The sequence below is a fragment of the Silurus aristotelis genome (assembly GCF_946808225.1).
Source record: "Silurus aristotelis genome assembly, chromosome: 3".
Lineage (NCBI taxonomy): Eukaryota > Metazoa > Chordata > Actinopteri > Siluriformes > Siluridae > Silurus > Silurus aristotelis.
This window is the reverse complement of record NC_139576.1, coordinates 2253705-2278550: the sequence shown is the minus strand read 5'-3', so window position 1 is coordinate 2278550 and position 24846 is coordinate 2253705. Positions and strand designations below refer to the sequence as shown.

General features: G+C 40.3%; 1 protein-coding gene across 4 annotated transcripts in view; it reads right to left on the bottom strand.

Annotated features, from left to right (window-relative positions):
- Positions 1-24846, bottom strand: part of thsd7ba (thrombospondin, type I, domain containing 7Ba) — a 291739-nt gene that overhangs the window by 41825 nt on the left and 225068 nt on the right. For all 4 annotated transcript variants that reach the window (XR_014532628.1, XM_083536063.1, XM_083536062.1 and 1 more), the window contains one exon: positions 10-143. Coding sequence is in view for 3 of the 4 variants with exons in the window: in XM_083536063.1 (XP_083392189.1) it covers positions 10-143 (134 nt within the window). In the remaining variant the exon portion in view is untranslated. The remainder of the gene's footprint in view (positions 1-9; positions 144-24846) is intronic.

Here is a 24846-nt window from a genome sequence, read left to right as displayed (position 1 = left end):
TGTGTGTACCGGATCTTGCGGCTCTGCACTCCCTCTCCACATGCGCTCCCTTCATCCACAGTGTTGATGGAGCAGAAGGACCAGGACTCTGTAACCCACTGATACACTGCACACACTCCCCGACATGGCACGACCTCAGACACCTCACACACACACACACACACACACACACACACACACACACACACACACACACACACACACACACAATTAGCCAAGGTATGTAACTATTAATAGAATAATGTAACTGTATATAATAAATGATCTGCATAAATTCGCATAAACATGATATGCTAACGAAGTGGGCGTGACCATTGGAACAGTAACCCGTATCTCCATCTGTTTTCAATCTGTTCATCATTCTGCACTTCTTTCCTGAAAGAAACAGATTTATTCAAAAAAGAAGAGAATGTGACCCACTCCTCTTTCACTAATCATGATTTATTTTTTTATTCCCATTTCTCTTTCGCATCTCTGCTTCTTTTCCTCTCCTTTTTCCCTTCATTTCTCTTTCCCTTCATTCCTCTTGCCCCCTCTCTCTCTCTCTCTCTCTCTCTCTCTTTCTCTAACAGATGTGTCTCTGTGTCCTAATAATCTTGTAAAGACGATGTTTAAAGGAGATGAGCGAGTGATGAATGGACGAGTGGAAACGAGTGATAAACACAGTAAAGATTCCAGAGAGACTGATTTAAACACAATAGTCACACGCCGTGTTGGAAAACCACTCACATCTTCTCCACCAGTGCAGAAGAACGACAAAATAAACGAGCAGAAAGACGAGTTCACTCCATCGCTCCGATTTAAATAAAGCATCTACTCTCTCTTTCCCTTCATCTCCCTCTCTCTTTCCCACTCTCAGTCTTTCCCTTTCCTCCACAATTTATTTTGTTTTCTTGTGTTGTGTGCCTCCATCATTTCCCTTCATCACTTTATCACCACATCACCTTTTTCACATCATCCTTCTCTCCCTCCTTCCTTCACCCCATCCTTCTATCTTTCTTCCATTCAACCCAACCTTCTCTCATTCTTTCTTTCCCCCTCTCTCTTGCAATTTCTCCCCATTTCACTCTTCTCGTATTTCTCTCTATCACACTTTTACTTTCCTAATCTTGTCTACACATTCTGTTTTCCATCGTCCCTGGCATCTCACTCTTTCTTTACTCATCCCTTTATCCCTATGCTTTTTCACATTTTCTTCTTTCTTTCCTCTCCTGCACAGCATTTTCGCCTTCCTTTATTCCCCTTTGGGTTCTTCAACCAAGAAGGGGCGGGGCCTAAATACAACTGGTCAATGACAAGATCATGTGACATCGCTGCTAGCTTTTTTATATGAAATAAACGGCATGAAATTGTTGCTGTAATAATAAAATGTATTTGTTAGCCTGATGCTAGCTGTTCTGCGAGATAAGCTTGCTAGTAGTTAGCATAATGTTAGCATGATACTAAATTGCTTTGGTGGTAAAGTTAGTATGTTGTAATTATGTATCTGAACGTCTAAGCTAACATGATGAATTGTGGATTTAGAGGCAGCTAGCTTGATGCTAATCACTAGCTTCCGAATTAGCCGAATGCTGTTAGGGTTCTACATAGAACCTTCAATACTTCCCTGTAAGAACAAGTAAAAAAAATGCATGAAAAGATGAAGAAATCCTGTTTAGGCTCCGCCCCACAACGATCCAAGAACGCATTCTTTTTTTTCTTCTCCGTTGTTTTCTCAATTTTTCTCTTTGTATCATTATAACCGAGTGTTTATTTGACAGAGAAATGACATCAACCCCATAATGGAGGGATGGAGAGAATGAAGGTGGAGAGATGGACAGAATGAGTGTTACTAACCTGAGCCTTCGTCCACGTCCGGATCAGCAGTGCCATGAGCAGATGGAGGAAAAGAAAGAAAACATAAAGCCATTAGTTTATCAGCGTTTACATTTCAGGGTGTTTAATACCTTAAATATCACTGCTCCACTCATCCCTCCATCCTCTACCTCCGCTCATCCCTCCATCCTCTACCACTGCTTCACTCATCCCTCCATCCTCTACCACTGCTCCACTCATCCCTCCATCCTCTACCACTTCTCCACTCATTCCTCCATCCTCTACCTCCACTCATCCCTTCATCCTCTACCACTGCTCCACTCATCCCTCCATCCTCTACCTCCACTCATCCCTCCATCCTCTACCACTGCTCCACTCATCCCTCCATCCTCTACCACTGCTCCACTCATTCCTTCATCCTCTACCACTGCTCCACTCATCCCTCCATCCTCTACCTCCACTCATCCCTCCATCCTCTACCACTGCTCCACTCATCCCTCCATCCTCTACCACTGCTCCACTCATCCCTCCATTTTTTACCTCCACTCATCCCTCCATCCTCTACCACTGCTCCACTCATTCCTCCATCCTCTACCTCCACTCATCCCTCCATCCTCTACCACTGCTCCACTCATCCCTCCATCCTCTACCACTGCTCCACTCATCCCTCCATTTTTTACCTCCACTCATCCCTCCATCCTCTACCACTGCTCCACTCATTCCTCCATCCTCTACCTCCACTCATCCCTCCATCCTCTACCACTGCTCCACTCATTCCTCCATCCTCTACCTCCACTCATCCCTCCATCCTCTAGCACTGCTCCACTCATCCCTCCATCCTCTACCTTCACTCATCCCTCCATCCTCTACCACTGCTCCACTCATTCCTCCATCCTCTACCACTGCTCCACTCATTCCTCCATCCTCTACCACTGATCCACTCATCCCTCCATCCTCTACCACTGCTCCACTCATCCCTCCATCCTCTACCACTGCTCCACTCATTCCTCCATCCTCTACCACTGCTCCACTCATCCCTCCATCCTCTACCACTGCTCCACTCATTCCTCCATCCTCTACCACTGCTCCACTCATTCCTCCATCCTCTACCACTGCTTCACTCATCCCTCCATCCTTTACCACTGCTCCATTCATCTCTCTATTCTCTACCACTGCTCCACTCATCCCTCCATCCTCTTCTCCTGCTCCACTCATCCCTCCATCCTCTACAACTGCTCCACTCATTCCTCCATCCTCTACCACTGCTCCACTCATCCCTCCATCCTCTACCACTGCTCCACTCATCCCTCCATTCTCTACCCCTGCTTCACTCATCCCTTCATCCTTTACCACTGCTCCATTCATCTCTCCATTCTCTACCACTGCTCCACTCATCCCTCCATCCTCTACCCCTGCTTCACTCATCCCTTCATCCTTTACCACTGCTCCATTCTCTACCACTGCTCCACTCATCCCTCCATCCTCTACTCCTGCTCCACTCATCCCTTAATCCTCTACCACTAATTAATGGTCCCTCCCTAACAATGCTCAACTGGTCCCACTATCTTTCAGGATACAAAGCAATGTTTCAAGACTTTTTAAGAGTCTGGAGTGGAGAAACAAACTTTAAATTCATGTCCAAACAGTCTTTAGTCTAAGGTCCTAGATCTTCTTTAGAACTATTTTCTCTAGAATGATAGTTTGATAGACTGATTAGTTTGTGTTCTAAAGAACCAGCATTCAAATGTCCAGTATTTATTAATGGAGACGTTTATACACTGATCAGCCATAACATTATGACCACCTGCCTAATATTGTGTTGGTCCCACATTTTCTGATAAAAATCAACAGCATGAACTTCTTCAGCAGTTTGAGCTACAGGAACTCCTCTGTTGGATCGGACCACACGGTCCAGCCATCGCTTCACATGTGCATCAATGAGCCTTGGCCACCCACGACCCTGTTGCCAGTTCACCACTTTTTCTTCCTTGGGGAACTTTTAATAGATACTGACCACTGCAGACCAGAAGCATCTCACAAGAGCCGCAGTTTTGGAGCTGCTCTGACCCAGATGTCTAGACATCACAATTTGTCAAACTCGCTCAAATCCTTACGCCCATTTTTCCTGCTTCCAACATTAACTTTGAGGACAAAATTAATAAATAAATCCACCCACTAACAGGTGCCATGATGAAGATCATCAGTGTTCTTCACTTCACCACTCATGCTAAAATGTCAAAATGTTCTACCTGATCAGTGTAAGTCACTCTGGATATGGGACGTCTGCTAAATGCTATAAAAGTAACTAAAAGGTAGATGATTTTGTTCGAATAGAGACGTTAATGTTGTTGAGAGAAAGTCGAGTAGGCGAACGTGAACATAACGATTCCATTAGTGATGTTATAATCAGTGACTCGGAGTCCCAGGATGGACAAAGGAACATTGAGTAATTAATGAAATGCGCTGAAATTCATTCCATTATTATTCAAATGTTAAATGGTGTGAAGATTTATGTGATTTCTTTTCGATGTCTAAAAGCCTGTTATTATTAAGTTTTAACTGATGAATAATTGTTACATCTTTCAAACTTTTTACTGATGTCACAGATCACCTCCCCCTCCCCCACTGCATCTCTGCACCTTTCCGTTCGCCCATGTCTCGCCATTGGTCCTCATGTTCACATCTCCCAGCTGTCTTCATTTATCTCATTTCATTAATTACTCAGTTTCTTTGTCCACACTGGGACTCACTGATAATTATGCCATTAATGGAATTGTTATGTTCATAATGGAACTATAATGAATGGACATTTGGTGTCACCAAGATGAGGACTGGTTCCTCTCAAGGTTTTTTCCTCATGTATCTCAGGAACATTTTCCTTGCCTAAGTCACCACTGGCTGATTAGGAATAAACCTAGAGCCTATTTTATGCATTTAAAAGGTATATTTGTGATCTATGTTTCTCTGTAACGCTACTTTGGGACAATATCTATAGAAATAAAATTGTATTGAATTGAACTTCTGTGTAGAAATCATATGTGTAGAAATGCGTCCTTGTTTCCGCCATGTCTCCAGTAAGTATTCCGCTCAGCTCGACGTGCTCGCTGCCTGCTAGACCGAGCTGGACCTGTCCTCGTTTATGCATCTGGTTTAACATTTCCTTTTTGCCTGCTTTGGATATGTATATTAAATAAACTGTTCCCTTCAACACACTTGTATCCGCCTGGTTTTGCATTACTTGGCAACTGAGAGGAGTGGAAGTGATGATGGGATGATGAAGATATGACGAAGAGTGAGGGAGAACACAGTACATTTCGGTGTTTTTTGCATTTGTTGTCCAATCAGACTTGTATCGCCAAACAGGAGTAAGCAATAATTCTTATAAATAACAAACTAATACATGTACAGGATTTAAGGGCCTTGCTCAAGGGCCCAGCAGTGGTTGCTTGGTGGTGCTGGAATTTGAACTCATGACCTTCCAATCCAAGGTCCAATGCCAAGGATCCACCACCTCACCAAATAAACAATAACCCTCATCGAGCGAAATAATTCATTCTACCGTTATGAATGTGGGTTTCCTCCTTGGTTTAGTAAGAAGTTTGGGAAGTTGTTTTCTTTCTTTTTTGGAGGTAATTATTCGTTTAAAAATATTTTAAACGATGATGAACATGATTTTGGCCCTAGTCCACCTTAAACCCAATTTTGCACTCAGATGTACTTATTATATATTCCACTATATATAAAATGTTGTTCCTCAATCTTTTATGCATCAGTAGACACTATACTTATTAATATTATTATTATTATTATTATTATTTTTTTTTTTATTATTACTATTAGTTGATACATGTTTAATTATTGTGATTGATTTATTTTTTGGTTGTTGAGTCTATGGCAAGAAACGACCTTTTCCTTCTTATGTGCTGCATTTAGAGAGACCTGGCAACCTAAATCAATGAAATGCTGATATTAGTATCTGTTTTGTTTTTGATATTGGACTTTAGAATAACACACACCAGCACACACACACACACACACACACACACACACACACACACACACACACACACACACACACACCGGTCCCGGAGGAACAGAGAATCTCAGTGTGAAGCTTTGTGCTATAAATCTTTTCAGCTCCACACTGAGTAATTGTGCTGCGCTGAGTGTTCGAGAAACAAACACCGTGTGCTCACATTCACACTGCACGCTGTTCACCACCTGAACCATCGTCCTGACATCACACACACACACACACACACACACACACACACCTTCATCAACTTCATCCTCACTGGAGTTAGATGATTTAGCAATGAGACTATCACCCGCTAAGACACGGCGAGACGTGGTGAGAGACGATAAGACACAGAGACAATCATACACTGAGACACACCTAAATACACTAAGACCATCGTACACTAAATCACACTGAGATACTCTGAGATACACAGAGACACACTGAGATCAACAGAGACACACTGAGATACACAGAGACACACCAAAATACACAGAGACCAACACACACTAAAACACACAAAGAGACACAAAGACATACTGAGAAAAACTGATATACACAGACACACTGAGATATACAGAGACACACTAAAACACACTGAGACACAATGAGATACACAGACACCAAGCCACACAGAGATACATAGAAACACACTGAGAGACACAGAGTAACAGAAAGACACACTGAGCTTCAGCATTCTCCTCCCATAGAAAACATCAGGAAAAACAATTAAGCCCCGTTAAGCATAAAGACATTAATATTAAAAGACCAAACTCAACTAACCTATCAGATGATGAGGCCAGAATATAAAAACAGCACGTTTCTGAAACTTACTGGAACCATGTCCTGTGTTCTGACTAAGATAAACTTGTTTGGCTCGGATGATGTCTGTGTAACGACACCCTGGTGAGGAGAACCAAGAAAATTGTGTCTTGGCTACAGTCGAGCATGGTGGTGGCAGCATTATGGTCTGGGGCTGCATGAGTGCCTCTGGTACTGTTGAGCTGTGCTTCATTGTGGGAAACATAGATCCCAACATGTACTGTGACGTTCTGAAGCAGAACATAATGCTCTTTCCTTCAGAAACTGAGCTGAACTGCAGTTTTCCAACATGAAAACAAACCCAAACACATCACCAAGTTGACGACTGCCTTGCTGAGTAAGCTGAAGGTGATGGAGTGGCCAAGCATGTCTCCAGATCCGAACCCTATTGAGGCTCCATGATGTCATTATGGAGGAGTGGAAGAGGATCCCAGCAACAACCTGTGCAGCTCTGGTGAATTCCACACCCAGGAGGATTAAGGCAGTGCTACATTCACACTAAATATTCACACTTTGGACACAGTTTAGACACGTTCACTGAGGGTGCACTCACTTTTGTTGGCAGTTCTTTCCAGAGGACAGTAAATCTGTACTGTATACAAGCTGCACATTGATACTCTAAAATCTGTAGTTGTTCTCGTTAGTTCATGCGGAAACTCTTTTGCTGCAAAAGTGACCTTATTTAAAAAACATTTATGATATATTGTAGATATCGGTACAATAAAAATAGCTCATAAAATAGCATTGGGGAGCGCAACCAACTTTATAGACTGTACGTCTGATCTGAAACTGCTGTGATGTTTCGCTTCTGCAGTTCTGCAATTAGAGATAAAAATAAATTCATCATTTTTCTGTAAGTCCACAAAGTAACAGCAAAATGGCTTGTTTTTCTCTGGTTTGGTTCTGGAGTATAATAAAATAATTAAAATTAATAAAAACCCTTTTTTCACATTCTTTATTAAAAGAAAATGGAATGAACAGAAGTTACACAGACCCCAGAAAGAAATGAGGTGAATCTTAAGCAAAAACACATTGCGCAAAAAAAATAATAAAAAATTATGGTCATAAATATGATAACATTATTAATCAGAAATTATTCCTGACTGAAACAAGCAGAGTTTTTTTCTGTGAAGGAATTTTCGAGGTCGTGTTTTGTTAGATATTTAACACGTGATCGCGCTTCGGATTCCTGCAGCATTTCAACTCGAGGAATGCACATTTACATAACGTCCCCTCGTGTCTCCGCACTTTTATTCATTTCCTGCTTTGAAGTTCAAACGATAGCGTTTATTCAGCGCTAATCTCCTCTACACTTCAAATGTCACTTTATGATTTGTTTTTTTTCCGAATGTCTTTTTTGTTGCCTGAACTTGTTGTGTCAATCCAAATCAATTAGCACTAACACACACACACACACACACACACACACACACACACACACACACACACACACACTCAATTACACCCTAATTTACACTTTCATTTACACTTTCCTCTTCTGACACTCACACTATTCACTTTGTAGTAAATCTGGACAATATCCCAGATCATATTAAATCAAAGCCTCGAAATCAGACACCTGTTTAAAATAAAACCCTAGTCGGATTTATTTAGTCTTTATTGTGAATCGTTGTTGATTTTTTTAGATCATTTAGTATTTTTTTTTTTTATGAAAATCGACCGCATGACGGCGGTGAACAATAATGAATTAAATGTAATTCGTTACTGTATTTGAGTTGCTTCTTCTTGCGCCTGTACTTTACTAAAGTGTTTCTATTTGGGGAGATTTTTACTGAAACTTCACTACATTTTAAATGTTGTACTTTACACTCGACTACATTTAGTGAAATCAGTCTTTTCCTCTTATTTATGAGGATAAAAACGTAACAGGTCAAACACACAGGAAGTCACCGAAGAAGGTTTTGGGTTCATGATCATTGTGATAGAAATTAATCAGTGTTTGAGTCATTAATATCATTCTATTAATAGATCAGTGTGCTGAGAGTCACATTCGAGTCTTTACACAGAAACTGAGGTGATTAAAGAATCTTGAGATAAAAATGATCATAGGAACATAGTTATAATAAATTATAGTACTTTGGATACTTAAGTACATTTGAAGGTTAAAAACATTTGTACTTTTACTTAAATGAAAGTTTAAAGAGACACTTTCACTTTTGCTGGAGTCACATTTTACTGAGTGTCGCTACTTTTACTCAAATACATGGTACTTCATCCACCACTGGTTTTTATGTCTATTTATGTGTTTTTTTCTGTCATTTTCAGGTTGAACAAACAGTGTTTTAATCACTTTGCAATCACTATTACAATCAAAATAACGTTTGAAATGTGAATTTTATGGTAAAATAATCAATTAAATATTAATAGTAATTATTTATTAATAGATGGCTGTGCTAAAAGTGAGGTCTTTTCTCAGAAAATGAGTTCATGCCATAATAAATCGCTATAATTTGGATACTTAAGTACATTTGAAGAGAAAGACTTTTGTATTTTTACTCAAGTGAAAGTTTAAAGAGGCACTTTTACTTGTACTGGAGTCACATTTTACTGAATAAATCTCAAATACATGGTTTGTGAATTTGGAAAAAAGTGTGTCCTATTGGTCTGAGAGTGAAGAACTTGCGCTGTAGCAGTAGTGTGCGGTGGCCATGTTTAAAGGCCGTGGTGTCTGTTAGGGAAATTTGCACTGGAACATGTCTCAGGTATGTGGATCATTTATTTACAGAATGATTTATTGTCCTGACTACAGGAAAAACATGGAAAATTAAAGTATGATCGTGTCCAGCACTCGGAGGTTCACATCCACACAAAGCATGGCAGTACCATGTGTAAACATTCTTGCCAATGATATTTAGGCGCATTTTTTTCATAACCAGTTTGATAACTGAGGTTTTGTACCTGACCACTGACCCTCCTTAGACTCTCAGAACTCTCAGGTCCATAATCAGATAATTGGATCTTTCTTCAGACCCACGCAGGCGTTTGAACTCCACTATATAAAACGTATTGGATTTTCTTTTTCCGATTAGTCAGACTTCCAGAGCCTTTTATGCTCCTTACTTGGATTCATAAAAAGCTTGTATAGACCCTACAGAGACTTTTAACCTTAACACACACACACACACACACACACACACACACACACACACACACACACACACACACACATCCACAGACTGTAAATCTTTATATATTCAAACAGAATGATTTAACAAACTGCAATTAATTCTGTATAATAGAAACAGCTCTAATGGAAAGGTCAGTATCCGTATGGAAAATGAGCTGAGCAGGAGACAAATGAATATTTTAACTTGTACTGTCTCTTACACACACACACACACACACACATACACACACACACACACACACACACACACACAAAGACCAACTTGCTTTAAGTGATGATTAATTTCACAAATTCTGCTCACTGACCTCAGATGAAGGTGCAGAAGCAAACACCATTCCTCTCCATTAGCCCTTAATTAATTACAATATCAGAAAGTAAATCATGATTAGAGACGAGGCTGATAATTACGCTCCGGAGCGCCGCTGACCTTTTCATCAAAGACAAGGATCCCATCGCGAGGGGGCGTTTAATATTCACAATTTTCACACAGTTGTGCTTCTGTTACTCTAATTAGCTGATAAAGGTGTGTGTGTGTGTGTGTGTGTGTGTGTGTGTGTGTGTGTGTGTGTGTATATGGAACCTCTGCAACACTGCAGAGAACAGAAAACCATCTGCACACTGGAGCTGCTCCAACAGGAAAATAAAGCTCCGGGGATCGTCTGAACAATAGACTGGAAATGCAAAGGGACGTCTCAGTCTGGTTGCTGCTGCAATTGCGTGTGTGTGTGTGTGTGTGTGTGTGTGTGTGTGTGTGTGTGTGTAGGTTTGTGTGTGTTTAAAACCTTAGTATACACTTTAGTGTTATATTGTATTTTACACAAGGAGAATAATATTCCTGATATGATGTCTCTTTTTATTAAGTATTCCCAGTGTAAGTATTCCCAGTGTTCCCAGTGTTATGTAAAAAAACTCGAATGTGACTAGATTAGTATATGCTAGGTATTTCCAGTACACTATGTTTTCAGTACCCTTTATTCCCAGAGTTTAGTATTTCCAGTGCCCCATGTTCCCATTGTTTAATATTCCCATTACCTTACGTTCCCAGAGTCTTGTATTTCCAGTACACTTTATTCCAAATGTTCAATATTGCCAATACACTATATTCCCAGAGATCAGTATTTCCAGTGCCCTATGTTCCTGCTAATTCCAGTACGATATGTTCTGATTGTTTAGTATTTCCAGTACTACATATATTCCAGAGTCTTTTATTCCCAGTATATTATATTCCTAGTGTTATGTATCCCTAGTGCCATAGGTTCACAGAGTTCAATATTCCAAGTACATGATAATTCCTTGTAGTGTTGTATTCCCAGTACACTATGTGCCTAGAGTCTTGTATTCCCAGTACCTCATGTTCCCACCACCCTTTGTTCCCAAAGTTTACTATTCCCAGTGCCCTATGTTCCCCATGGCTGCTATTTCCAGTAACCTACTGTATGTTCATAGTATATTTTAATCTCAATAAAATATGTTCCCAGAGTTCAATATTTCCAGTACACTATGTACTCACAGTTTAGTATTCCCAGTACACAATGTTTCCAGAGTTTAGTATTCTCAGTACACCATGTTCCCAGAGATTAGTATTCCCAGTATACCATGGTGCCACAGTTTAGTATTCCAGTACACCAGGTTCCCAGAGTTTAGTATTCATAGTACACTGTGTAATCAGAGTCTTATATTCCCAGTACCTTATGTTCCCAATTTCTTGCATTCTCAGAACCCACTGTACCCAGAGTTCAAATTTCCAGTGCCCCATTCTTACAAAGTCTTGTATCCCCAGTACCCTATATTCCCAGAGTCTTGTATTACCAGGACCCAATATTCCAAAAGCTCAGTATTCCCAGTATGTTACATTCCCTGAGTCTTGTGTTCCCAAGACCCAATGTACACAAAGTTTATATTCCTATTGACCTACTGTATATTTCCAAAGTATCGTATTTCTTCTTCTACTTCTTCTTTTGGCTGCTCCCTTTAGGGGTCGCCACAGCGAATCATTCGTCTCCATACTACTCTGTTCTCTACATCTGCCTCTTGCAAACCGACTCCCTGCATGTCTTCCTTCACCACAAACCTCCTCCTTCCTCTTTACCTCCTTCCTGGTGGCTCCAACGTTTTGTATTTCTAGTACCCTATATTCATAGATCTTAGCATTCCCACTGCTATATGTTGGCTGGTGAGCAGCTGTGGTAGCCCGATATCACTGAGAAAACACTGCTGGGCCCCTGAGAAAGGCCCTTAGCCCTCAACTGCTAAGTGTATTAAAAATGCGATAATTAAAAGTTAGTAGTTGCTATAGCGTAAGCAAGAACAGAAGGTTACTCGAAATTTAAGAAGTAACTTGTTCCACAGACATTCCCCAATAATGCATGCAGACAAAATATAATGTGCATTTTTTCGTAATTTAAATAATAAATAGATGTCAAACTGGTGTGGAAATCGAGGACTAAATAGCTTTCAAATCGCTTTTTCAGCCTGATTGAAAGGTCTGAGATAAAAAGCAGTGAGTGGATAATAATCTACCACGCATGTTTTTGAGGCGCATCAGCGAATTACCGCGTGCTCTGGGTTCATTTATTAAATATAAAGAGGCTTTTTCGCTGAAATCAAAACATCAATCTTGGCCTTATCCACTCCCTTCTCACCCGAACAGATTATTGAGATGACGATTTGACAAAGAGCAGCGGTGTTAATACACTCATCGGCCCACAGGTGGGAGCGGCGATCAGAGCGTAAATGGAAAACATATTGATTTAGTTGTATTGAGTAAAGACGATGTGTGAGGGAGCTGAGGCGGAACAGGAACGCGCCAGAAGACCACTCCACGTCTCATCATCCGCAAATGGATCGGCGTGATTAAGGATTATGGAGATATAAAGCATACAGAACAGAGAGGCCTGTCTCAGAGTGCTCACTACACGACCAGGTGGGCTTTCTTTCATTTCATTCGTTATTTTTGATAATATAAGCATAAGAGGTTTCTGTAAAACTGAAAAACAAACACCAACATTTACTCAGGAACATGAACATTCTCCAGGAAGCACTCAGTATACCCTGGCCTTGAGGAATCCTCGCTTCTGATTGGCTGGACGAGAATTGAATTTATAGATCAGAATTTAATGTATTCTCATGAGTTTCAATGTTACCATAAAGACAATCATGAGTCAAAGTTTAGGCTCAAAAAAAGATCATCAATTGTTGCTGCTTTTATACATTGTACAGACAAAAGATTGTGGACACCTGACCACGGTTGGAATACACTTTTTTGAACATCTCATTCCACAATTAGTCCACATTTCCTTGTGATATTAAGCTTCACTCTTCTGGAAAGATGTTCCACTAGATTTTGTTTAGAGATTTGTGGAGATTCATTCAGCTACAGGGGTGTAAGTAAAGTCAGGCAGTGATCTGAGTGAGAAGGCGAGAAGGTCTGGGGTGCATTCAGCATTCACATTTATCCCAAAGGTGTTTAAAGCTCTATAGCAGAAGATCTTTCACTCCAACCCATGGAAAGCATACGAGGTGGGACTAATGGTGCTAACTAACTATTTCCGCGATTTCATCACGGAGAGCCAGTTACAACAAAGAGAAATGTGAAATTCTGTGTGAAAACGGGCAAATCTGCCACAGAGACGTTTGACGCAGCATATGTATGATATACTGCTACACTGCAACGAGTCCTTCGAAGTGTTTCGAGTGGCACGTTCGCTTCCTGAGTGGAAGACCATCGTTGGAAGACAATGATGGATCAGAAAGAACTTTGATGAGCTCAACCCTTTAGAAACCATTCGCCAACTTCTGCATCCACCGTATTAATCAGACTTGGCTCCTATAAACTTTGCCCTCTTCCTGAAGATGAAGATCCAGCTCGCTATTTTGACACTGTTGTGGAGATCCGGCACGAATCTTGACACGTTTTGAAAAGAAGACTTCCAGGACAAATTCCAGAACTTTGGGGGCGCTGTATTGCTGTGCAAAGGGACTATTTTGAAGGTGATGGTGCGTCGACAAATAAAGTACTTTCTTATAAACAGAGCGAGTCTCCAAACCTTTTGATGGCATCTCGTATCTTGTGCACAGGGGCATTGACATGCTGGAACAGGTTCGGGTCTTTTAGTCCAAGTGAAGGGAAAAATTGATTGTTTTCACATACAAAGATGTCCTGTACAATCGTTTGCCTCCAGCTTTGTGGTAAAAGAAGAAGAACTACATATAGCTAGTCAGGTGTATTTTCATATTGTACACATTTAGTTCAATAGGGGGAATTTGGGAACTTACAGCCCCCTGTGGAAGATTCTGGTACAACATCTGGTAGATACTTTGTATATTGCGCATAGTGCATACACTGTCATTTGAAGCACAGCTTTCAGGTACAGTGTGTGAAAAAGCTTTAATTAGAAGCGTTGAGGAAAAAAAGAAGAAAATAAGGTCTAAAACGTAGCCATAGCAACAGTAATATAGCGGTAGCTTCTAAGCGTGCTGTCGATTTCTAGATTCTTCACCGTTAAGGCGAAGCAAATCCTGGGTTCTGATAATGCGCTCATGGTATTATTGTAAAATGAGAAAACAAAAAGCCTGGTTGATGTGGAGGTGTGGATGTGAAGCGGTTAACATGCAGATGGTAATGTGTAAAGCATGTGCATGAGCAGAATGTCTTCATTTTAATTTTTATAGATTTTACAAATCCCACATTGGTGTGAATGCTACAGAGAACTAAACCCATTTTAAAGTGTTGGTCATCTTGCAGTCACAAGGTGCCTTTATTTTCAGATTTAGGTAACTAGCATGCTGCTCACAATCTCGCCACCGCCTCGAGTGCTTCAGGAATTTGGATTCGGTGAATTAATTATTCTTGGCTGAAAGTTACATGTCTGCTCGTTTCCTCCCTCCATTACTTTCTGCTCTGAGCTGATTGTTTCTGAGAGCACATTTGGAAGCCTTGTTAAATTATTCAGGCTGGATGAACACGGCCTCTCTGCGCTTCCTGGTGGTGGCCATATGGCATCTGGATTGCAAAGTGGGCAATGAGAATGCTTCAAGTCATCGAAACACTAGAGAAAGGAGAAAGGAAACACTGCGAAAACGTGAGTGAAATAATGAATTTGCCCGGGAGGCACTAGAGGGCGCTGCAACAAACACTCCAATGTAATTATAATGAAAAATGTATAGTTCCAAAACGTAACTATAAAAATACACTTTATAACTATTGCTTAACAGTTTAAAAAAAAAATTTTTCTGTGATTTGTTGTAAAGTATGTTCAGTGGTTTAATCAGCAGTATCTGCAGGCTGACATTTTGGGCCCTTATGCAAAGCCCTTAACATCTGTGCACCAGTGGTCCTGTATCATGGCAGACCCCAGCTTTCTGTAATGTAAATGCATCTATTCTATAAACATATTTACATTATATTGATGTGATGGAAGTGGTACCTTAGTGATAAAGGCACTGGACATTCCTGGGCCCCTGAGCAAGGCCCTTAACCCCATAGCTTGTAAGTTGTATGAATGATATGAAGGTAAGTTGTTATGAATAAGGGTGTTTACCAAATGCTGCAAATGTAAAAGTGAGGGCTCAATGGTTATGGCTCTAGGTTTCTGATTGGGTCACCCCAGTTCCAGTATTACCAAGCTGCCACTTTTGGACCCTCAAGCAAGGCCCTTAACCCGCTGTGCTCCAGGGATACAGTATCATGGCTGACCCTGCGCTCTGCCCACAGCTTCCTAACATTAAACAACTCTTGTTTTCCCTTCCTGTTTTTTCCTCAGTCTATTCAGGTGATTTGCTCAATGTCTTCAACCACACTAATCCCAATACCTGCACTACATTTATTACCCCCTACACTACAATTATACCTGCTGTCTCCTGTGCCAACTGCCAAGGTTACCCCCAAGTCCATTATTGTCTATTGCAATGATAATTTCCATTTAATGTGCTTCAATTATTCCCACCTTCAATTATACCACCTATCCCCGCATCCTACACCTGATCATCCCCACCTCCTACACCATGATCTTCTCTCACCTCCTACACCACAATCATCCCCACCTCCTACACCATGATCTTCTCTCACCTCCTACACCACAATCATCCCCAACTCCTACACCATGATCTTCTCTCACCTCCTACACCACAATCATCCCCACCTCCTACACCATGATCTTCTCTCACCTCCTACACCACAATCATCCCCACCTCCTACACCATGATCTTCTCTCACCTCCTACACCACAATCATCCCCACCTCCTACACCATGATCTTCTCTCACCTCCTACACCACAATCATCCCCACCTCCTACACCATGATCTTCTCTCACCTCCTACACCACAATCATCCCCACCTCCTACACCATGATCTTCTCTCACCTCCTACACCACAATCATCCCCACCTCCTACACCATGATCTTCTCTCACCTCCTACACCACAATCATTTCCACCTCCTACACAATGATCTTCTCTCATCTTCTACACCAAGATTCTTCCCACCTTCTACACCAAGATCTTCCCTTCTACACTTTGATCATTCCCACGTACACATTTGGTTCCTGGATGAACAGCCCTGATGTGTCTCTCCATCCATCAGAGGATGGCACAGCGAGATAAGAATACCAATCTGCTAGTCACTGACTGAGTCACTGTGGAAAGTGAAGCAGTGAGAAGCATCTAGTGATCACCCGAGTTCCATTAGTTAGAGTGTGTTACAGATGTGCAGGCAAAAATATATTTTTACATCAGGAAGAGATGCAATGTTTTGGATGCTGTAAAAAAAAAAAAAGAAATCTCAGTAGAAAACTGCGAAAATCATTATCACCATCATCTTCATCATCATCATCACTACCACCACCATCATCATAACCACCACCATCATTATCATCATTACGATCATCACCACCATTATCATCTTCATCATCATCATCACTATTATTAATATCATCTATATCATCATCATCATCATCACCACTATGATCATCGTCGCCATCACTATCATCATTATCGTCACCATCACTATCATCATCATCATCATCATCACCACCACTATCATCATCATCATCATCATCATCATCATCATCATCATCACCACCACTATCATCATCATCATCATCATCATCACCACCACTATCATCATCATCATCATCACCACCACTATCATCATCATCATCATCATCACCACTATCATCACCACAACCACCACCACTATCATCGTGGTCATCATCATCATCATCATCATCATCACCATCACTATCATCATCATCATCATCATCATCATCACCACCACTATCATCATCATCATCATCATCATCATCACCACTATCATCACCACCACCACCACCACCACCACTATCATCGTGGTCATCATCATCATCATCATCACCACGGCCACTAGCTCCACCACCATCATCATTATCATCATCATCATCACCACATCCACCATCGCCACCATCATCATCATCATTATCACCATAATCACTATCTCATTATCATTTTCACCATCATCATTATCACCATCATCCTCATCATTCTTATCTTTATCATCTTCATTATCATCATTACCACCATGATCATCGTCATCACCATCATCATCATTACCATCATCATCATCACCACAACCATCATCATCATCACCATCATCACCACAACCATCATTATCATCATCATCATCAACATAACCATCATCATCATCACCCTCATTACCTATTTAACTATTTATGTATTATTATGTGAAACTATGGCTCAATGGTTAAGAATTTGAACTTTGGGCCCCTGAGTGAGGCCCTTAACCTAATAGCTGCAGAGATAAATGCGTCTGTAAAATGGTATAAATATAAACGTGACAAGTTTGGTGTTTGGATAACTTTTTCCAGAGCAAATTACATTTATCTCATTGAGGCTTGAGGGCCTTGTTTAAGGGCCCCGAAGCGATAGTTTAGTAATGATGGGATTTGAACTCATGTCCTTTTGATCAGAAGCCCAACTGTTTGGCTACAATTTTAAAGTGATCTGTTTCATTCATTTTTTACAATCAAACATGTGCTTTTATTGATACAGTTTATTGAATAATTTTTATTGACTGATTTTTATTAATTGATTTTCTGAAAAAGGAGCAACACTTTAGAAACGAGCAACACCTCAGTGGATCGAAAACATTTTTTATTTCGTTTATTTGCTTTTGTTTTGCTTATTTATTTCATTTAATTTCCACTTTCATTTTAAATGCTGCTTCTTTTTTTTCTCGCCTGCTTCCAGATATTTTCCAAGAACACGATGGTAAGAAAAGTATGTGACAGGTTCGAAACTTGTTTTTGCCCTCGGAACTCGTAGAGCAGAAAGTACACGAGTCAGAGGTAAAAGTAAAAGACGCTAAAACACGAAAGAGAGGCACAGAGGGAGATAAAGAACAGAGACCGAGATAACAACTCAGGAAGAGAAAAGAAGGAGCGATAGAGAGAGAGAGATACAGAGAGAGAAATCCACTCCGATTCAGACCTGCTTGAAATCACAGCTACATAAATCTCCCAGGGCTTAGATTTTTTCTCTCTCCCTGCTTTCTTTATGCTACTGAAGTAAAACTCTGCACAAAACCCAGTTGTGACTTCGTTTCTAGTGATTTGGACGGAATGGAATTTCACTGTCCATTCATTCATGAAAAACACGTCACATATTTTGATTTATAGTTCGATGTATTTATGGGACAGTTCCTGTTCACACTGATGTTACAAAACCAACCGGAATTTTCCTCAGCAGGATCTTCTCTTTCTCGCTCTCTCACAGGAATCACAGCTACTCTCCTTATCAACAAAGTGTAAACTCCTCTTTAAGATTGCATCATGCTGAGAAACTTTATTACGCTGATCCGAGACTCTTTCGGCAATTTTTTTTTAACATCTCTGAACAAAAAATATTATATTTAATCATATAATAGATCATGATTTATTATTTATCATACGTTATGATTTGTCCGAGCTGCTGTTGCAGGAAATTAATGCGCTTTTAACAATTTTAACAATTCTGGTGTACCTCACTTTGTGATTTTATTGTTGTGATATTGGAATAATGCTTCATTTTCGTTTGTTCATCTCCATCTCCATGAACATGATGATTAATAACAATTTCCTGCAATGCTTTGGCAGAAGTAGTTGTTCCAGTAAAGCCTGGTGCACCTTGTGAGCTGAGTTTTAATGTGTGTGTGTTTTTTCAGCTTGTTTTTATGGACTTACTCTGGGTTCTCTGGTTTTCTCCTTGGCACAAAAACATATAGGTAGGTGTATTGGCTATGCTGAGGTACAGTAGTTGGTGGTAACTCAGTGGTAAAGCAGCTGGATTCTGCATTGGAAGCTTAAATCCCAGCATTACCGAGGTGCCACTGATGTGCCACTGAAGTCTCATAACCCTCAATTGCTCAGCTCTATAACTGAGATGAACTCAGTCGCTCGTCTACCAAATGCCATAAATATAAATGTAATGGTCAATTGTGCCTAGGTGTGGTACCTTCCAATTAAGTGGTGTCACATCCAGGTAAAGAAAAAACTGAACCAGATACTAAAGATAAAAATAGGTCAATCTATAAAGCTGATGAACAAAGAATCCAGTGGTTCTAAGCATAATTTCAGCCGGGTCTACACCATAGGATCTCAATCAGTCACCAAGCTAACCAGATGTCCACTATCCTCACATTGTGTAAAGGTTTCCAGGGCACTGGTGCTCAAAGATCAGTGGTTTCCAGCAACACCAAACTAGTATTGGTGGACCTTCAAGCATGGACCTTAACCCTATCTACCTCAAGGGGTACCAGATTATGGCTGACCCTGTGCTCTGACCAAACAAGCTGTCATATGTGAAGAAAATAATTTTAAACTACTGAACTTCAGGCAGGTAAACTGATCTGAATCGTCTGCACCTGCAGAAGCTCAGTTCTCAACCCAGAATATAATCCCAGAGCAACATCAAGACATTCAATAAACCTCTCTAGACCTTGATTGTCTCAATGCTTGTTGCTCTATTAATTGGTCAGATCAATGATCAGCGGCAGATCTACCTCATATACATCACTTCAGGCATAAACGTCGACTTCCTTCAAACCCGATTTATTAATTCGCCATCATAATTTCTTGTACGCGTGTGTAATAAAAGCGGGCCTCTGACAGAGCCGAGACTGGCGTGTGTACAGCGGGGTCCAAGTGTCTGATCGCATTAGCGAGAACTCGCTTCATTTCACCATCCAATCTGGTATAATTATATTTCCAGAATAACATTCCATCCTGCGATTATTAATATAATACATCAGCGTTTTATAATCTTTTATAACGGGGGGCAAAGCGCTAAGCTTCCGTAGCTGAGCCATCACCGAGGTATTAGTCATGGCTTCAAGGCTGATAGGATTCTAAACTCCAATCATGTTCCGGATCAATTTTTAAACGCTATCGCTTACATCTTGTACATATCACGGATTATGAGGTAATCATGGTAGGTAAATGCTGAAACAGCAGTCACAGTGCAGCAGGATTCAATTCTGGACACCGATCTGCATTAATAATGTAAAAGTCAAGCAGAAGAGAAGTAATAATTCAAAAGAAGTCTTAAAATGATCGACTCAATGGAAGTCCAACAGCGGTGCCAATAACTATGATAAGAAAGTTTCTCATATTCAGAGTCAGGTTACACACATGGGACTTTCCAATTACAAATGTTGGACTCCCACTGAGTTGATGTTTCAGCGCTCTGAGGTTGCCAGATTCTCTGTTTGTGTATGATCATTTGAGACTGGGCATTTCAGCACAAATCATGTGATCTGTATTTAAAAATTAATAAAAATTAGGATAGATTTTTTTTAAATATATATATAAAATTATGTCTATATTTATTTTATATGTATTTAAACATTTTATTAAATAATTTATTGTATGTTTAGTTTAGTTTAAATGTATAGTATTTTGGATTTGTTGACAAATAATACAATTATATTTTATTTAACATCATTTATTTAGATAAATATGTATTTCTTTCCTTCTGTATTTTAAAATGTACTTAAACATAAAAATAAAACCACATTGACGCATATTACAATAATGGATGTATTATAAATAAATTAATAAATAAATAAATAAATAAATAAATAAATAAATAAATAAATAAATAAATAAATAAAATAAACAACTGGTACAAAGTGTCAATGAAAAGAGGGCTACTGCGATCAGTTGCAGTAAAAACGATGACATGATCTACTTTCACTGTGGTAGCTCAGTGGTTTAGGTTCTGGGTTATTGATTGGAATGTCAGGATTCCCCAGTTTAGCCACTCTTGGGCTCTTGAGCAAGGCCCTTAACCCTCTGTGCTGCTCTATGGTCTCTGGTCTTGACATGTTTTTGCACTGCAGCATTATGATTTCCATAAAAACAAGTTTTAATAACTTCACCCTGACCATTGTGATTAACGTAGAGGGGTGCAACATCTTCAGAGCAGATGGAAGCGCTGTGGTAAAAGTAAAGCTGGGGTTGTTTGCATGTCAGTACTCAAAAACCTGGTGCACTGATGCCATTTTTATGATTAAGTCCCACTGCTGATATCGATTATCTCTCTAACAAGTGCAGACATTTTAATCTACCCCATGAATTTACATGCGCCATAATCGCAGCATAGTATCTACCCCACCCCCCACCCCCCCATGTGGAGCTCTGTACTGCTATTAGCATGCTGTAAACAATGCATCTGGAGCGTTCATTATTGCTGGTGATTTTAATCACACAAATTCACGAGGAGAGAACATCCTTGTTCCAGCACATCCTCCATTACTTTTCATCACTACAACACACAACCTAAATGATGCTTAGCGCTACTGAACCAGGCTCCTGGAACCATATTTACTGATTTATTCATGCAATTATCATGCTTTTAATTTGCTTTGAAGTCGAGTATATTTTGAATAAACTGCTGCATGAATCGTCGTAATTGCAATAATCAGTGTAACGTAGATGATGTTATCATATTATCATTGCCAAGCACTCATCCACCCCATTTACTGCTCTCTTCAAACATTATTAATAACTTTAACCTTGAAATATTTTATCCTGGAGATAACAATGTCTCGTCTGATGTCCTCCATGAGAAAAAAGAAGAACATTAGCAGTGTCATATTTCTGTATAACGTTCTAGCATGACATCCACCTGGGCTTTATTACTGATCCTCCTCCATCAGACTGGATGTAGAAATAAATAAATGTAAAGGATTCTGAGTGACTGATTGAGCGATGTACAGGCTCGAGAGACATTGTAAGTGCTGAGATTATAAACCAGTAGAGAATGAGAGGGTAGGAATGAGCATGATTATCAATAGTAATTCTGATGATGCTGAGAAACAGAACAGCTGGATTATATATCAAGAATATATTGGAATAATAAATGGGAATTGGAATAATTCAGGCAGCCTGAAGGACAGGAAGGAGGAAATTTTGAACTAGGGAACGGCAACCCTGGGGCATCTGCACTTGTTTGGAACAAGTGCGAGTGGTGAAGTGGTGCGCAACAAGCATTTGCTCTGAAACCATTCAAAAGAATGGTGATAGTGTGAGTGTTTTTCACCATTACCATTAAGGAAATTCTGATACTTACACTGATACCTTACCAATCCTTCCAAACTCTAAGATACAAGCCTAAGCCTACCACAAAAATTCACCTCACCTGTATTTCCAAACACTGAGATAACTCATCTCACAAAATAATTAACCACTGGGATAAAACTCAAACTCTACCACAAAAATTCGCCTCAGCAGCCAAACCACAAACTGAGATATTGTTCCAAGAAACTTTAGAGCTTCTTCTTTCAATTCTTTACCTCCAAAAGCCGAGCAGAGAAAACCGCATCAGAGAAAATCTTACTCTTGTTTGTTTTTTTCTTTCCTTGCAATTCTCTTTGATGACTGGTTTTTTCCAGTGTCCAGGAAAAAGCCCTGATCTCTTCAACCCCTTGGAACACCTTGAAGAAATCCTTAACAGAAGAGTTCACAGGGACCATGTGATCTATAGACCATAAGCAGCATAAGACTACCTCCGATACACACTGCAAATAAACATCTGGAGAAGCAAAAGTACACAAATATGTCAAATAAAACGTACAAATAACTGAGAGTGCTGGAGTATCCCATTAATGATATTGACAAGCAACCAAAATAATATAAAATTCTGAGACTTTACAAATGCCTGTCGATGAAGAAACATTTAACTAAAAGAGTTACACAACTACCATAAACACAAACAAATTAACAAACATATTATCCATTAAACTACCACTTTCTGCTGTCATTTCTGTAACTCGTAAAGTACATAATCCATCATAAACACCAATAAATTAACAAAAAGGCGTAACTTCAACTGTACATTTTTAGGGAAATGTTTGTATTATTAGTTATAACACTAATGGTATGTAGTCGGTATTTAAAATAGGGCAATAATATAATATACTATATTGCACTATGAAATATACTTTAATAACCCAGTTATTATAGTTTCACACGTCAGGTCACTCTTAGTGCCGGTCCCAACCTCGGATAAATGTGGAGCTTTGTGTTATGAAGGACATCCAGAAAAAAACATGTGCCAAATCTAATATGTGGATCAGGAATCAGAATTTCATACCGGATCATTCAAGGCCCGGGTTACTAACGACCGCCACAGGTATCGTTAACAACAGGGTACCGGTGGAAATTGGGCTACTGTTGGCTAAAGGAGAAGAAGGAGAGGAGGAAGACGTCTACAGAGACAGCAGGGAAAGGAGAAGTGGAGGAGATGGAGGTTCAGGTTGGTACTTTAAATGTTGGTACTATGACGGGTAAAGGGAGAGAGATAGCTGATATGATGGAGAGGAGAAAGGTAGATATGCTGTGTGTTCAGGAGAACAAGTGGAAAGAGAGTAAGAGCAGGAACATTGGAGGTGTTTAAACTGTTTTATCATGGTGTGGTGATTGACAAGTGGGTTGTGAGATGGAGGAGAAGGAAAGATTCTGGAGTGAATTAGATGAAGTGGTAGAAGGTGTACCTAGGAAAGAACGATTGGTGATTGGGGCAGACTTTAATGGACATGTAGGTGAAGGGAACAGAGGTGATGAGGAGGTGATGGGTAGGTATGGTTTTAAGGAGAGGAATGTGGAAGGGCAGATGGTGGTAGATTTAGCTAAATCTATGTAGGAGATGCAACCTGAAGGAGATTGGAGACTGTAAGGTGTTGGCGGGGGGACAATGTAGCTAGACAGCATCGGATGGTGGTCTGTAGGATGGTTTTGGAGGTGAAGAAGAAGAGGAGGAGAGTGAGGACTGAAAGAAGAAGAAGATGGTGGAAACTGAAGGAGGAAGAGTGTAGTGTGAGGTTCAGGGAAGTGGTCAGACAGAGGCTCAGTGGTGGTGAAGAGGTGCTGGATGATTGTGGAACTACTGCAGGAGTGATGAGAGAGACAGCTACAAAGGTACTTGGTGTGACATCTGTAAATAGAAAGGAAGACAAAGAGACGTGGTGGTGGAATGAGGAAGTGCAGGAGAGCATAATGAGAAAAAGGTTGGAGAAACAGAATTGGGATAGACAGAGTGATGAGAAAAGTAGGCAGGAGTACAAAGAGATGCAGCAGCAGGTAAAGAGGGATGTGGCGAAAGCCAAGGAAAAGGCATAAGAGGAGCTGTGGATATTGTGATTTGTGGTGAGAGTAGAGAGCAGATTGAGAAGAGCCTGGAGAGGTGGAGGTATGTGCTGTAGAGAAGCGGAATGAAAGTCAGTAGGAGTAAGACAGAGTACATGTGTGTGAATGAGAGGGAGGGCAGTGGAGGGGTGCGGTTTCAGGTTGGAGAAGTAACGAAAAGAGTGCAGGCAGGGTGGAGTGGGTGGAGAAGAGTGATATCAGGAGTGATTTGTGATAGAAGAGTATCTGTGAGAGTGAAAGGGAAAGTTTATAGGTCTGTGGTGAGACCTGAGATGTTGTATGGATTAGAGACAGTGGCATTGAGTAAAAGACAGGAGGTGGAGCTGGAGGTAGCAGAGCTGAAGATGTTGAGATGTTCATTTAGAGTG